At 37.8% G+C, this 17183-nt stretch overlaps 1 protein-coding gene across 7 annotated transcripts in view; it reads right to left on the reverse strand.

Annotated features, from left to right (window-relative positions):
• Positions 1–17183, reverse strand: part of LOC109260960 (zinc finger protein 677-like) — a 205703-nt gene that overhangs the window by 30735 nt on the left and 157785 nt on the right. For 3 of the 7 annotated variants that reach the window (XM_053906239.1, XM_053906237.1, XM_053906238.1), the window contains one exon: positions 14505–14658. The exons of 1 other annotated variant lie outside the window; for it this stretch is intronic. In XM_053906239.1, coding sequence (XP_053762214.1) covers positions 14505–14658 — 154 coding nt within the window. Of the gene's footprint in view, positions 1–11440; positions 12978–14504; positions 14659–17183 lie in introns of those variants that run through there. 3 more of the 7 variants (XM_053906245.1, XM_053906243.1, XM_053906242.1) reach the window with 2 other exon arrangements.

Genomic DNA, 17183 nt, shown 5'->3' on the forward strand with positions numbered 1-17183 from the left:
TGTACTCATGAGGAAAACATGAAATATGCGATTTTGTTAGTATTCAATTTGCAAGTACAGTATCTCATTTGATGTTAAAAATTTGTTTGATGATATTGGCATTGAAGAAACAACTAAGGCGTAAAATACCCACCAAATATTACTTGATACACGTTCTTAAGTGAAGTAGCAATAAACCCCTGGCTGGCTTCAGGGATAGACAACAGGAAAAGTATATATCTTAATAAGTACTGGGATCAAATCCCTCAGACAGTTTTGACAAATGGAATTTACTATCTTTCCATTAATTCATTACCCCACCCCACTGCTGTATTCTCTCATTAGTGGTAAGGCTGCCATAAAGAAATAGGTCTGTGCATTCTCCAAACAGGTCATGGTTTTGGATCTATCACATACAATCTTAAGCCCTTTGGGGAATTTTGTTATTAAATTTGTTTTGTTTTGTTTTAATTTTAGTTTTAATTTTTTAAAATTTACATCCAAATTGTTAGCATATAGTGCAACAATGAATTCAGGAATAGATTCCTTAATGCCCCTTACCCACTTAGCCCATCCCCCCTCCCACAACCCCTCCAGCAACCCTCAGTTTGATCTCCACATATGAGTCTCTTCTCTTTTGTCCCACTCTCTGTTTTTATATTATTCCTGTCTCCCTTCCCTATGTTCATCCATTTTGTCTCTTAATGTCCTCACATGAGTGAAGTCATATGATTTTTGTCTTTCTCTGACTAATTTCACTTAGCATAATACCCTCCAGTTCCATCCACGTAGTTGCAAATGGCAAGATTTCATTCTTTTTGATTGCCGAGTAATACTCCATTGTGTATATATACCACATCTTCTTTATCCATTCATCCATCGATGGACATTTGGGCTCTTTCCATACTTTGACTATTGTTGATAGTGCTGCTATAAACATGGGGGTGCATGTGTCCCTTCGAAACAGCACACCTCTATCCCGTGCATAAATGCCTCGTCGTGCAATTGCTGGGTCGTAGGGTAGTTCTATTTTTAGTTTTTTGAGGAACCTCCATACTGTTTTCCAGAATGGCTGCACCAGCTTGCATTCCCACCAACAATGCAAAAGAGATCCTCTTTCTCTGCATCCTCGCCAACATCTGTTGTTGCCTGAGTTGTTCATGTTAGCCATTCTGACAGGTGTAAGGTGGTATCTCATGATGGTTTTGATTTTGTATTTCCCTGATGATGAGTTATGTTGAGCATTTTTTCATGTGTCAGTTGGCCATCTGGATGTCTTCCTTGGAGAAGTGTCTATTCATGTCTTTTGCCCATTTATTCACTGGATTATTTGTTTTTTGGGTGTGGAGTTTGAGAAGTTCTTTTTAGATTTTGGATACTAACCCTTTATCTGATATGTCATTTGCAAATATCATCTCCCATTCCATCAGTTGCCTTTTAGTTTTGCTGATTGTTACCTTCTTTGTGCAGAAGGTTTTTATTTTGATGAGGTCCCAGTAGTTCATTTTTGCTTTTGTTTCCCTTGCCTCTGAAGACGTGTTGAGTAAGAAGTTGCTGTGGCCAAGATCAGAGTGGTTTTTGCCTGCTTTCTCCTCGAGGATTTTGATGGCTTCCTGTCTTACATTGAGGTATTTCATCCATTTTGAGTTTATTTTTGTGTACAGTATAGGAAAGTGGTCCAGGTTAATTCTTCTGCATGTTGCTGTCCAGTTTTCCCAGCACCATTTGCTGAAGAGACTGTCTTTATTCCATTGGATATTCTTTCCTGCTTTGTCAAAATTTAGTTGGCCATACGTTTGTGGGTCCATTTCTGTGTTCTCTATTCTGTTCCATTGATCTGAGTGTCTGTTCTTGTGCCAGTACCATACTGTCTTGATGATTACAGCTTTGTAGTATAGCTTGAAGTCCAGGATTGTGATGCCTCCTTCTTTGGTTTTCTTTTTCAAGATTGCTTTGGCTATTTGGGGTCTTTTCTGGTTCCATACAAATTTTAGGGTTATTTGTTCTAGCTCTGTGAAGAATACTGGTGTTATTTTGATACAGATTGCATTGAATATGTAGATTGCTTTGGGTAGTATCAACATTTTAACAATATTTGTTCTTCCTATCCAGGAGCATGGAATCTTTTTCCATTTTTTTTTTGTGTCTTCTTCAATTTCCTTCATAAGCTTTCTATAGCTTTCAGAGTATAGAGTTTTCACCTCTTTGGTTACCTGTATTCCTAGGTATTTTATGTTTTTTGGTGCATTTGTAAAGGGGATCAATCATTGGTTTCTCTTTCTCTTGCTTCATTGTTGGTGAATAGGAATGCAACCGATTTCTGTGCATTGGTTTTTTATCCTGCAACTTTCCTGAATTCATGAATCAGTTCTAGCAGTTTTTTGGTGGAATCTTTTGGGTTTTCCATACAGAGTAGCATGTCATCCATGAAGAGTGAAAGTTTGGCCTCCTCCTGGCTGATTTGGATGCCTTTTATTTCTTTGTGTTGTCTGATTGCAGAGGCTAAGGCTTCCAATACTATGTTGAATAAGAGTGCCAAGAGTGGACATCCCTGTCTTATTCCTGACCTTAGGGGGAAAGCTTTCAGTTTTTCCCCATTGATATTAGCATTGGGTCATTCATATATGGCTTTTATGATCTCGAGGTATGATCCTTCTATCCCTACTTTCTTGAGAGTTTTTATCAATAAAGGATGCTGTATTTTGTCGAATGGTTTCTCTGCATCTATTGGGAGAATCATATGGTTCTTGTCCTTTCTTTTATTGATGTGATGAATCACGTTAATTGTTTTGCAGATATTGAACCAGCCCTCCCTCTCAGGTATAAATCCCACTTGGTCGTGGTGAATACTTTTTTTAATGTATTGTTGGAGCTGGTTGGGTAATATCTTGTTGAGGATTTTTGTATCCATGTTCATCAGGGAAATTGGTCTGTAGTTCTCCTTTTTAGTGGGGTCTCTGTCTGGTTTTGGAATCAAGGTAATACTGGCCTCATAGAAAGAGTTTGGAAGTTTTCCTTCCATTTCTATTTTTGGAACAGCTTCAAGAGAATAGGTGTTAACTCTACCTTAAATGTTTGGTAGAATTCCCCTGGAAAGCCATCTGGCCCTGGACCCTTGTTTTTTAGGAGATTTTCCATTACTAAATCGATTTCTTTACTGGTTATGGGTCTGTTCAAATTTCCTATTTCTTCCTGTTTCAGTTTGGTATATGTTTCTAGCAATTTGTCCATTTCTTTCAGATTGTCTATTTTATTGGCATATAATTGCTCATAATATTCTCTTATTATTGTTTTTATTTCTGCTGTGTTGGTTGTGATCTCTTCTCTTTCATTCTGGATTTTATTTATTTGGGTCCTTTTCCTTTTTCTTTTTGATCAAACTGGCTTAGGGTTTATCAATTTTGTTAGTTCTTTCAAAGAACCAGCTCCCGGTTTCATTGATCTGTTCTACTGTTTTTTTGTTGTTGTTTTTTCGATAGCATTAATTTCTGCTCTGATCTTTATTATTTCCTGTCGTCTGCTGGTTTTGGGTTTTATTTGCTGTTCTTTTTCCAGCTCTTTAAGGCATAAGGCTAGGTTGTGTATTTGAGATCTTTCTTCCTTCTTTAGGAGGGCCTGGATTGCTATATATTTTCCTCTTATGACTGCCTTTGCTGTGTCCCAGAGGTTTGGGGTTGTGGTGTTATCATTTTCATTGGCTTCCATATACTTTTTAATTTCCTCCTTAGCTTCTTGGTTGGCCCATTCATTCTTTAGTAGGATGTTCTTTTGTCTCCAAGTATTTGTTACCTTTCCAAATTTTTTCTTGTGCTTGATTTCGAGTTTCATCATGTTGTGGTCTGAAAATATGCACAGTATGATCTCAATCTTTTTGTACTTGCTGAAGGCTGATTTGTGTCCCATTATGTGGTCTATTCTGGAGAACGTTCCATGTGCACTGGAGAAGAATGTATGTTCTGCTGCTTTAGGATGAAATGTTCTGAATATAAATATTAAGTCCATCTGGTCCAGTGTGTCATTCATAGCCATTGTTTCCTTGTTGATTTTGCAATTAGATCATCTGTCCATTGCTGTGAGTGGGGTGTTGAAGTCTCCTACTATTATGGTATTACTGTCAATGAGTTTCTTTATGTTTGTGTTAACATTGTGTTATGTTCTTTATGTATGTTATGTTTATGTCTGTGATTAATTGATTTATATATTTGGGTGCACTCACATTTGGTACATAAATGTTTACAATTGTTAGGTCTTCTTGGTGGATAGACCCCTTAATTATGATATAATGCCCTTCTTCATCTCTTGATACAGTCTCTATTTTAAAGTCTAGATTGTCTGATATAAGAATGGCTACTCCGGCTTTCTTTTGTTGACTATTAGCATGAAAGATGGTTCTCCATCCCCTTACTTTCAATCTGAAGGTGTATTTAGATGTAAAGTGGGTCTCTTGTAAACAGCATATAGATGGATCTTGTTTTCTTATCCATTCTGTTACCCTCTGTCTTTTGATTGGAGCATTGAGTCCATTGACATTTAGAGTGAGTACTGAAAGATATGAATTTATTGCCACTATGTTGCTTGTAGAGTTGGAGTTTCTGGTGGTGTTCTCTGGTCCTTTCTAGTCTTTGTTGCTTTTGGTATGTATGTATGTATGTATGTATGTATGTATGTATGTATGTATTCATCTTTTCTCCCCTCAGAGAGTCCCCCTTAAAATTTCTTGCAGGGCTGGTTTAGTGGTCACTAACTCCTTTCATTTTTGTTTGTCTGGGAAACTTATCTCTCCTGTCATTTTGAATGACAGCCTTGCTGGGTAGAGAGTTCTTGGCTGCATATTTTTCTGAATCAGCACATTGTATATATTCTGCCACTCCTTTCTGGCCTGCCACGTTTCTGTGGATAGGTCTTCTGCAAACTTGATCTGTCTTCCCTTGTAGGTTAAGGACTTTTTTCCCTTGCTGTTTTCATGATTCTCTCCTTGCCTGAGTATCTTTTGAATTTGACTATGATATGCCTTGTTGATGGTTGGTTGTTGTTCAATCTAATGGGAGTCTTCTTTGCTTCCTGGATTTTGATGTCTGTGTCTTTCCTCGGGTTAGGAAAGTTTTCCACTATGATTTGCTCACATAACTCTTCTACCCCTATTTCTCTCTCTTCCCCTTCTGGGACCCCTATGATTCTGATGTTGTTCCTTTTTAATGAGTCACTGATTTCTCTAATTCTTAAATCCTGCTCTTTTGCCTTAATCTCTTTTTTTTCTGCTTCATTATTCTCCATCACTTTGTCCTCTATATCATTGATTCTCTGTTCTGCCTCATCCATCCTTGCTGCCACGGCATCCATTCGAGATTGCAGCTTGGTTATAGCATTTATTATTTCATCCTGACTAGCTTTTACTTCTTTTATCTCCACTGAAAGGGATTCTAGTCTATTTTTGACTCCAACTAGTATTCTTATTATCTTGATTCTAAATTCTGGTTCAGACATCTTTATTGCGTCTGTGTTGGTTAAGTCCCTGGCTGGCGTTTCTTCCTGCTCTTTCTTTTGGGGTGAATTCCTTCATTTCCACATTTTGAAGGGAGAAAAGGAATTAATGAGGTAGAAAAAATTAAAATTAAAAAAATAAAATTTTAAAATATTAAAATTTAAAAATTAAAAACAAACACACAGAAAAAAAATCAAATAAATGATGCCAGATCCTAGCTGTGTTTTGGTCTGGGTGTTGAAAGTGGCTTGATAGATTAGAGTAAAAAGGGGAAAAATAGAAAGAAAAAAAAAAAGAAAGAAATCGTTTGAAAATTTGAAAAAAATGAATACACTGAAGTAGACTAAATGAAATGATGGAAGTAAAATAGAACTTTTAAAAATTTACAGAAAAGTAAAAAACATAGAAAAAATTAAGGAAAAATATTTTTAATAAAAATACAAAATAGAAATGAATTTTTTCTCTTTCTGTATTCAAGAAAAAGAAAAGAAACGAAAAAGAGAAAAAAGAAAGAAAGAAAATTAAATAGTTGGACCAGCTAACAGACTGGAATATGACTGAAATTACTTTGTTTTCCCCTAGAAGTCAAACTATGAAGCGCTTTATAGTCCATAAACTAAGCAGGTGGTGAGACTTATGTTCTTGAAGAGTGAGGTTGGCCCAGTTTGGCGGGGCTTAGAGTAACAGCTACCTTCTCCTCTAGATGGCGCTGCTAGCCTACTGGGGTGGATGGTTGTGGTGCTTGTAGGTGCATATGTGCATGCACAGGAGCGGTGAAAATGGCATCACACAGCTATCCAGTCTCTAGTACCGGAACTCTGTTCTCCCCAGTCAGCAATCACCACCTGTCCTTTGTCTTTGGCTTCTGTCCACTGCCTGCTTCCACACTGTCCATGACCAAGCCCCAGGCAGCACCTCCCTCCTGAGTTTTGTCTCAGATGTGGCTGCCTTCCCCAGCCTCCCACTTCTGAGGGACTGTGGCTTTGACCTGTTCTGCCCCTTTGTGGAGGGTCTCACCGAGCAATGGCCAGGTGCTGGCCACACCCAGAAACATTCACAGGACCATGCTGCTGCCCATGCCAAGAGACTGCAGCCAGGTGCCAGCCCGCCCCAGAAAAAGCTCAGGAGACAGTGTAGCAGCAGCATTTCAGGGATAATGGAAAATCACAGCACACATCTGGCACCAGGCTTCACCCTTAATGACCTTGTCCAGCATCAGTGAGTGAGGCCATTGTCTGGGGTCTGGTGGGCCCAGGTGGCCTCACAGCCTCTACCAAATGTCCTCCCGTCAGTGGAACCACTTCTCTTCATGTGGCCCGAACTCCTCCCAGACCCCACTCTGCTCCTGGAGATTCACCCTTCCCACCAGGGCACCACTAGGTATCGTGCTGCAGAGTTGCAGACTCTGCGCTCTGCCTGTTTACAGTCTTAATGGAATTTAAACCCTCTCCCTTCTCCTTTCTCCCTTTTTACTTCAGTTCCTGTGGCTGTTTCCAATTGTCCACTTTCTCTCCCTCTGCTTTTGGGGAGTGGTGCTTTTCCAGTGTTCTCCCCTCCTGTCTCCATCCTCTCCACACGCAAAAGCGGCTCCCTGCCCTCCGCAGCTTCTCTCTCCCCAAGTTCACCTCTCCACACTGCGTACCTGCTGAATTCTGAGGTTCAGGTTGTACATTGTTGTGTTAATCCTCAGATCAGTTTTCTAGGTGTGCAGGATGGTTTAGTGTTGGTCTGGCTGTATTTCACGGAAGTGAGACACACAAAAAACTTCCATGCTGTTCTGCCATCTTGGCTCCTCCCCCTCAGTCTTTTGGTAGCAGCTACAAAATGTTAAATTCAAGATTCCCTCTCAAATGCTCCATTCTACTCTCAATACAAATATTAATCTCATTGGTCAGGTAGGACAGTTCTTATTTGTGACAGTCCTCCTGGAAATCAGTGGCTGAAACAACTAGGTGGTTTATCATTCTCACATAACAGGAAGCCCAGAGATGCAGGTTGGGATGGGACAGGTCTCCTGGGCAGTTCTCTGCCTGTTCCACCTCCCTTAGCACTCAGCACTCTCTCTCCTTACAGCAGGATGGCCGCTGTATGACCAAGAAGGATGAATGGTGAGGGGCAAAGGCCTTTTTTTTATTAGGTTTTGTCTCATTTACATGGAAATAATCCCGGGAGGTTTTTCCCAATTAGCTACACATTTTAATAATGTAATTTTGATAAGGATATTAGAGGGGCAGTGAGGTGGCTCAGTCAAGCGTCAGACTCTTGATTTTGGTTCAGGGCAACATCCCAGGGTTGTGGGATTGAGACCTGTGTCAGCTCTGCAGTGAGCATGGAGCCTGCTTAAGATCCCTCTGCCCCAGTCCCCCACTTGCATGTACTCTCTCTCAAATAAATTAACTAATTAATTAAAGATACTGGGGACTTTTCAAACTACATAGTCACACCTAAATAACAGAAGGTAAAAGAAAAAGATGGTAAACATTTCGCAGACCAAATTTAAATATACCTGTTATTAATATTAAATGACAAGGTAGTCAAGGATAACTGTGGGATGAGAGAGATTTTATCAGCAGACTTTGTTCTTTATCCGGAGAGTATAATATTGCATGCAACCCATGACCAGTATGATATGTGTTCCAAATAAGTCAAAAGTTATTAGTCCTCAGTGTTTTCTTATAGATTTCCTTTGAATTTAAGTTGATTTTATTTACCTGAATGTAAAACTAATTTGCCAAGTTTCATTACAGATATTCTGATTCTAGTACCTTTTTAAAAAGTTGTTTAAAGTTTGTTCATTTTTCCATGCTCAGTGTGGAGTAAGACCTGGGACTCCATCCCACGAACCATGAGATCATGTCCTGAGACAAAAATCAAGAGTTGGATGCTTAGCCAACTGAGCCACCCAGGCACTCCCTGTCTAGTATCTCGGTAGAAAAATGGAAGGACTGATTTTGAGATTCCATTCATTCCATTCTCCCTTAAAGTGAGAGATCTATAAAAGGCTTGTAGTTGGGAAATATTCTCTCACTTCTGAGTCTGTATTAATATTAGACTGTAACTTAATAGAAAATCATGACATCACAAGTCTAAAAATATCTTTGGTAATTTGTCTAAACAGTATTTCACAACCATTTTCCACAATCATATTGTGCAGTGGACAGTATGTGTGCATCAGGAAAAAGAAGTTGGTAGTTAGCATGAGGAAGATTGTGGTCTTTCCCAACCAAGACAGTCAGAAGTAAACATTCAGTTTTATACTGAAGAGTCTGACTCTACTCTTGATGCCCGACTAATGGTACCCGTGAAGCGTCATTACCTCTTACTAATTCCGCTCATCTGGGCAGGGCAAGCTAATAATAAAGCCCGAGAGGCCCTTCCCTTCGCAGCAGTTCTAAGTTCACAGTGTCAATGAGTACCATCACCCTGGCCCCACACAGGATGCATCGTAACAAAGTAGTCACCATTGCCTGCTTTCTCTAGCCATTTTCAGAACTTGAGAAGTCTGCCCTGCTCTCCCGAGAAAGCGTCATTATATAACCAACATTCTCCGAACACTTGAGTGAACGGAGTCATCATTCTTGACATCCGAACATCCTGTCCCAGTGGAGTAAGCACAAATGCAAACAAAAGCAAAAAAATGTTTTAGAGGGTAAATATGTGAGATTTCTAGTTATCAAACAAGATTCCCATTGTGTTGCTCATTCTTGAGAGTAAACTCATGAAGATTTATCTTTTCAAATTATGTCCCTGAGTACTCCAGCACAAAATATAGATTGTGCCTTTATCCTTACTTCTTACAGTATCTTCTTACTTCTTCTGACTTCTTACAGTATCTTTACCCTTACTTCTTAATTTTTCTATTTCCCAATACTTTCCATATGCCTGCTACTTTTCTACTTTCATTTAATGTTAATAGTACAACACATGGGCCTCATTTCAGCACAAAAGCGTGCAGAAATATAATCATATGGAGTATATTCATGAATAGGAGGCAGACTTTAGAGGGTGAGAGTTTGAGATTGCATTGCTATGGTATTTTCACTACAGCCACAAAAATAATATGAGATATACTATGGAGTATGTAACTCAAATTCAACTTATGAATATGTATTTCCAAAACTGTAGGTTTGAATCTAACATGAAAAAAAAAAATGTTGTGGATGACATTCAACCTAGAGAGCACAAGGATGTATTATTAGTGTTCATTATGAAATGCCCCAGTGAAGTGTGATGCACCTGGGCTAATAAAAGGCACATGATTTACTTAGGGTTACACAAAAGCTCATACTCATATTTTAGTTACTTAGATATGAGAAATAGGATATCCTAAATCAAATGGTATCAAAATGCAATTTCAGTGGCCAAATTTGAGACCTTCACAAGCATACTACTTTTGCGTTTTTCTTTTTTTATTTCTTAGAGAGAGCATGAGTAGGCAAGAGGGGCTGAGAGAGAGAATCTTAAGCAGGATCTACATTCAGCAGAGAGCCCAATGTAGAGGTTGATCCCAAAACCTTGAGCTGAAATTGAGTCAGACACAACCTACTGAGCCACCTATGCACGCCTACTTTGGTTCTTTTGATTAAAATGTTCTCTACAACTTTCTCTTCAGTTTCCAAAAATAAGAGTAATTTTTATTCATCCATGAAATACAACTATTACCTTTCAAAAGAGGGAGAGACCATCATTCCCCCTCCATTTTCTCTATCCAAATGCCATCCCTAGTAACCTATCATTGCCACATGAAACTGTAATTCTTTCAATTTCCCAACCTACCGTTTCATGATGATCTGACAGAGTAATCCTTTCCTATAATAATCAACAAAGGCTCTCAATCATATCAACAAATCTAGAGAAATACTCATGACCATAGAAAACATGGAAAATTAGATAATAGTTTTAGATCTATTCCCTAACACTTCCCATTGTCTCAGATTTATACTATAATGTATCTTAAAATTAGCATCCTATTTTTCCAGGGTATATAGCTATGACTAAGCCCCACCTAATGAAATAGGTTCCTTTAACCTTACCGATGCTTTCTCTGAGACCACCATGGTTGACAAGTGAAATGTATTTAGTAAGAGTATAACATCAGTGGATTCCAAACTTGAGGTTATGAGTCATCAATAATAACGTAGCCTCAAGAAACCTCAAATAATTGAGTAAAAAACAGCTATAGGGGTGTCTTTCTGGCTCAGTCAGAACAACATGGGACTTCATCTTGGGGTTGTGAGTTTGAGGTCCACATTGGGTGTAGACAGGAAAATAAAATCTTAAAAAAATTTAAACAGAAGATGATTAGGTCTTTCTATAGATATACTTATTCCATTGAAACACATTAAATAATTTTAATTTTCTGTGGAATTTAACACCTAAGATTGGCTAATCCTCCAAATAGACCTAGTTTCCCCTAGTGTGAATTTTCGTATTGTAGTCCACTGAGAATTGGCTAAACAATTATCACCTTCATTACACATGTAATGTTTCTGTCCAGTATAAATTGTGTTTCCTGAGGTAAATATCTTGACACATTTGTATGATTTTCATGTGAATTCTTTCAAGACCACACATTTTTTTAATTACTGGAAGTCTGTACCTCTTAATCCCATTTGCCTATTTTAATCCCCTCCCCAAAGTTGTACATTTTTAAAAGTCTGATCACACTCATTACATTTGTAAGATTTCTCTCCAGAAAGAATTATGTTCCACAAGGTATAAGCTTTGGATAAGCCTTGCCATACATTCCATTTGTGTGCTTTCAGAGATTTATACTCTGATATCAGGTGAGATGTGAGCCCTGGTTATAAGCATTGCCACATACATTAGTTTCACATGGTTCCTCTCCAGGATGGAACCTCTGATGTTGAGTAAGGCTTGATCACTTGCTTATTTTATCTGTAAGGTTTCCTTCCACTTTGAGTTCTTCCATGACACCCAAAGCTTAAACTTTGAATAAAAGCACCACCACACATGATATAGTTTATACTCTTTCTTTTCACATGTATTTTCTGATGCCTCGTAAAAGCTTTGCCACACTCATTACATTCATAAGGTTTCTCTCCAGTATGGATTTTCTTATGCTGAGCAAGATGCTCGTACAGGCTTTGCCACACTCGTTACATTTGTTTCTCTCCACTATGAGTCCTCTCATGACCCCAAAGGTCTGAACGTTTACTAAAAGTCTTATCACATTTATTACATTTATAAGGTTTTTCTCCTGTATGAATTCTCTGATGTCTCATGAGGCTTGTACTTTCGGTAAAAGCCTTGTCACACACATTACATTTGTATGGTTTCTCCCCAGTGTGTGTTTTCTGATGCCTAGTAAGATTTGCAAATTGGGTAAATGCTTTGCCACACTCCTTACATTTGTAAGGTTTCTCTCCAGTATGGATTTTTCTATGTTGAGTAAGATGTGAACGCTCAGCAAAGGCTTTGCCACACTCACTACATTTGTAAGGTTTCTCCCCAGTATGAGTTCTCTCATGACCCCAAAGGTGTGAATGTTTGATAAAAGCCTTATCACATTTATTACATTTATAAGGCTTTTCTCCTGTATGAATTCTCTGATGTGCCATAAGGCTTGAACTTCGAGTAAAAGCTTTGTCACACACATTACATTTGTGTGGTTTCTCTCCAGTGTGTGTTTTCTGATGCCTAGCAAGGTTTCCAAATTGGGTAAATGCTTTGCCACACTCGTTACATTTGTGAGGTTTCTCTCCAGTATGGATTTTTCTATGATGAATAAGATTTGAACGGTCCGTAAAAGCTTTGCCACAGTCATTACATTTGTAAGGTCTCTGTCCAGAATGAATTCTCTCATGACTCATGAGGTTGGCACTTTTGCTAAAAGCCTTCCCACAGTCATTACATTTGTAAGAAATTCCTCTAGTGTATGCTCTCCTGTATTGTGCAGGTAACAAAGGATACTTAAAAACCTTCCTGTATTTGTTCCAAATGTTTTTGGTACTGGGAGGAATTCTTTGAAGTGGTGAGACTGAGGAACCACTGTTGACAGACTTCTCAGTCGGATTACAGTCACACATTTTCTCCTCATTGTGAAATCTCTGCAGTTCAGCCAGATGTGCCTGCAGACTTAATCCAATTCTATTTTCCATGCAGTTTATGTACTGGTTTCCAGCACCACTTCTGTTATTGTCCATTTTTAGCAAATTCCTCGTAAATGGCTCATCATCCATGAAATACTGGTACACATTATTTCTTACAGAAACACTCTGCTTTTCAGGAAGAGTAACTGAGGTCTGATTAACTTGCTGGTCTTTTCTACAAGTGAGATTTTTGTTATGGGTCAAAGGCACTTCTTTGTAATTTCTTGCATCATATCCCCACTGACTCTCAAACTCATGCATATTTTCGCAGGATTCCTGGAGATCAAAATCCTTGATTCCATAACTTTCATTTCTCTCCAATATCACTAAGTGGTAAAATTTGCCTTTATTAATGTCCTCTGTTGGTGATAATTCCTTGATTGCAAATCCATCAGAAGGGATTCCTATCAAATAGAGATGGAAGATAAATCTTTTATACTAAATTACATAATTACACACCAAAATAATACTTTATACTGAACACAGGAAGTTTCTCAAGTATGGTATCCAAACAATATTGTAATATACAATGTTTGTAAGTTTTCTTTTTATAAATGTTTCCATATCAATAATTTCTCTAATTTTAAGGTAATTTTTCCAAACACACATTATACACTATACATATTTTTTGCCCATGTAACTGGATATGAAATGAAACTTCATAATTAGCTCATCCATACACTGGCTATTATATAACTGTGCATGAAATCATACAGATGTCTATCTTCCTTAATTCTTAATCTTTATAAAAATGTGTTTACCTGAACACGGTATTTCATAATTCAGTGATTCTCAACATATCTTTCATTTTTCCTACTGTGTGTTCCTTATGGAATGTAAATTCTGTCTTTAGTTCTCAAGGAAGAATTGTTTAGAATTCCAGAGAATATTATTTTCTGTAAATGTGGTTACTTATTAACTTAACCTGCTAGATCAATTTTTAGATTGTAATATACGGATTTGTTAAAAGACCTTGTTTCCTTCATCATATCCTCATACATTATTAAACACACATTATTATTAAACACCAAATCAAGCTGCTCTCCTGAGCAATCTGTACTGTGTATGAATAGGGGTCTTTCTACAGTGTGGGGAGGGGCAGGACATGTGGACACTGAGATGCTTTGGTGCTCAAAATTAATATACCAGGAGATACCAGTATAGTTTGTTTAGCTCAATGAAAAATCTGAGGAAAGGCCAGGACCTGGATTCAGAAAAGCAAGAGTGAAACACAAGGAGTAACGGGCAATGTGGGAATGCTGCTTGTGCTTGCACATCTAAGGGAATATGATTGTGCTGTAAGTTAAATGCCTGACCTTGGAAAAGGTCAAAACAAGTTAACTGACTGCCTGAATGCTTAAGGATTATTTTAGGTATGCAGAAGACTGGTTCTCTTCCAAGAACTACTGAACCAAAAGCACAAGTGCAAAAGCACAGAATCAGTTATTTATGAAAATTCACCATAAGGTTTCCTTCTTTTCCCCAACTTTCAATAACCTTATTGTCTCTGAGCCTTATCTTTAAAGATGCCAGTGAAATTTGACTTTGCTAAGAATTTAAGGGTTTTAAATCCTGTTCTCCCAACTCCCAGATTTTTTTATTTAAATTCTACTTAGTTAATATATAGTGTAATATTGGTTTCAGGAGCAGAATTTAGTGATTCGTCACTTACAAATAACACCCAGTGCTCATCCTCACCAGTCCCCTCCCTTAAGCTTTTCTGACTACTAATGTTCTGCAAATACCTAAACAAGCAGGAATGCAGAATTTCTGAAGAAAAGGGAAGTTAGAGTCCATTTGCCACATTATGATGCCTTTCCATTCTCAATCAAAACAGCTGCAATCATTCTCTTAAGAATAGGGATTTGAAACTCTTATGATCACATCAGGGGCTCTCAATAGAAAATGCAAAGACATAAAAAGTTAATTACCAACTTCTGGAGAGAAGTTATCCTCACCCAGGGAGACCAGGTTCCTGTAGTTCTCCAGCATCACGTCCCTGTACAAGGCCCTCTGAGCAGGGTCCAGGCACTCCCACTCCTCCTGAGAGAAATCTATGGCCACATCCCTGAATGTCAACCGCCCCTGAAAGGAAAACACATTTCACCAAGTGGACAGGGAAAGTGTTCTTATTTGACACAAAACAAGAGAAGCACAGATGTGTAAAGACTGACTTGGCTGGAGTGAGTGCTCTTTGATCCATGCAATATAATTTTGAGCAAGTTTCACTTAACATAAAATTAGCATTTTTAAAAGTACCATTCGGGGGCATTTAGTGCACTCACAAACATCACCTCTGTCTAGATCCAAAACATTTTTATCAGCCCGAAATCCTTTACCCATTAAGCAGGTGCTTCCTACTCCCCAGTCCATGGCAACCACTAATGAATGGGTTTGTCTCTATGGATTTACCAATTTTGGATCTTTTCATGTAAATGGAATGGCGTCAAAAATGTGACCTTTTGCATCTGCCTTCTTTCACTTAGAATAATGTTTGAGGTTCATCCATGATATAGTGTGTATCAGCGGTACATTTCCTTTCTTCTGGATACAGAGTATTCCACTGCAGGACTAGACCATATTCACTCAACTACTGATGGGCATTTGGTTGTTATCACCTTTGGCTAATATTAGTAACTTGCCATGAACTTTGTAGTACAAGTAAGTGTTTGCATACCTGTTTTCAATTCTTTTGGTTATTTCCTAGGAGTGGAATTACTGGGTCACATGGTTAATTTTTTAAGAATCTGCCACAGTCTTTTCCACAACACATACACCCTTTCACAGTAATGTGTCATGAGTCTACATTCTCCACATCTTTACCAACACTTTGTTGTTGTTGTTGTTCTTTTACAATAGTCATCCTATTGGGTGTGAAATGGTATCTCATTGTGGTTTTGATTTTGCATTTTATTAATGACTACTTTCATCAAACATCTCTTCATGTGCTTGTTTCATTTGTGTATCTTGTATGGAGAAATGTCTATTAAAATGCTTCGACCACTTATAAGTTGGGTTTTTGTGTTTTGGTTGTTGATTTGTATAAGTTCTTCATACATTCTAAGTTCTAGACCCTTAGTAGATATGTGATTAGCAAATTATTTCCTCCCATTTCCTCACCTATGTGATCATGTCCTTCAGTGCACAGACATGATTAATTCTGATGATGACCAATTTATCTACTTTGTCTTTTTCTCTTTTGATGTGGGATCATGTATAAAAATCCACTGCCAACCCTCAGGTCATGAAAATTTACCCCTATGTTTTCACCTAAGACTTTTATACTTGTAGCTCTTACACACAGTCTTTTGATTAATTCTGAATTGATTTCTTTATATAAGGCAGTTTCAATTTCATTCTCACACGGATATCTAGTTGTGCCAGCACCATTTAAGAGACTGTCCTTGTCCACTGTTTTTGGCACTACTGTAAAAAAGGAATGGGTTACAGATGTATGGGTTTATTTTGTGGAAGTTCAGTTCTATCACTGTGATCTGTATTTCTAGCCTCTGCTGGAATTACACTTTTGATTACTCAACGTTTGTAGTTAAGGTTTAATGTCAAGAATTCTAGGTCCTCCAATATTTTCTTTCTCACATTTATTTTGGTTATTTGGCATCCTTACCAATTCAGTATTAGTTTTAGAATCAGGAATCCCATTTAGGCCAAAAAGGCTGTTGGGATTTTGCTGAGGACTGCATTACTCTTTGTATCACTCTGGAGAGGACTCTCATTTTACAGTCTTCCAATCCACAAACACAGGATATCTTGACATTTATTTAGGTTTTCTTTAATATTCCCCAGCAACTTTGTAGTTTTCAGTGTGTATAAATCTTCCATTTACTTTCTTAAATTTATTCCCATTTGTTTCCTTGCTCATGTAAATGGAATTGTTTACTTAATTTCCAGTTGTTGATGGCTACTGTACAGAAATGCAACTGAATTTTGAGTGTTGATATTGTATTCTGTATTTCAATGAATTTATTATCACCGGTAGTTTGAGGCTTCTTTATTTCTAAATATGAAATCATGTCTTCTACAAATATAGTGTGATTTCTTTTCCAATTTTGACACATTTGATTTATTTTTCCTCTGTATTTTCTCTGATTAGAAGTTCCAGTACAGTGTTGATATGCGGTGGCAAAATGGGCACACTTGTTTTGTTCTTGGTATTAGGGGGAAGTTTTCAGTTGTTCACCAGTATGATGTTAACTATGGAATTTTAATAATACCCTTTTTTAGATTGAGGAAGTTCCCTTCTACTTCTAATTTTTGAGTTTTTGTTGGATGCAGTATTCTGTATATGTCCGCTGAATCTAGCTGGTTTACACACAGTCCTCTATCATTGATGTCTGGTTGTTCTATCCATTATTAACAGGGAGCACTGAGGTCTCCAGCTAGTATACTAGAACTATCTCCTCCATTTTGCTTCAAAAAACTGGGGGCTTTGTTGTTATGTACATATTGTTTATAGTTGTTTTATCTTCTTGATGGATTGGCTCTTTTTTCAATACATAATGTTCTTCAATATCTTTGGTAACAGTTTTACAACTTAAAAGCTATTTCGTCTGATATTTGTGTAGGTACCCAACTAAGTTTCATTACTATCT

Source organism: Panthera pardus, unplaced genomic scaffold (assembly GCF_024362965.1).
Source record: "Panthera pardus isolate Hobbes unplaced genomic scaffold, ASM2436296v1 HiC_scaffold_18, whole genome shotgun sequence".
Classification (NCBI taxonomy): Eukaryota; Metazoa; Chordata; class Mammalia; order Carnivora; family Felidae; genus Panthera; species Panthera pardus.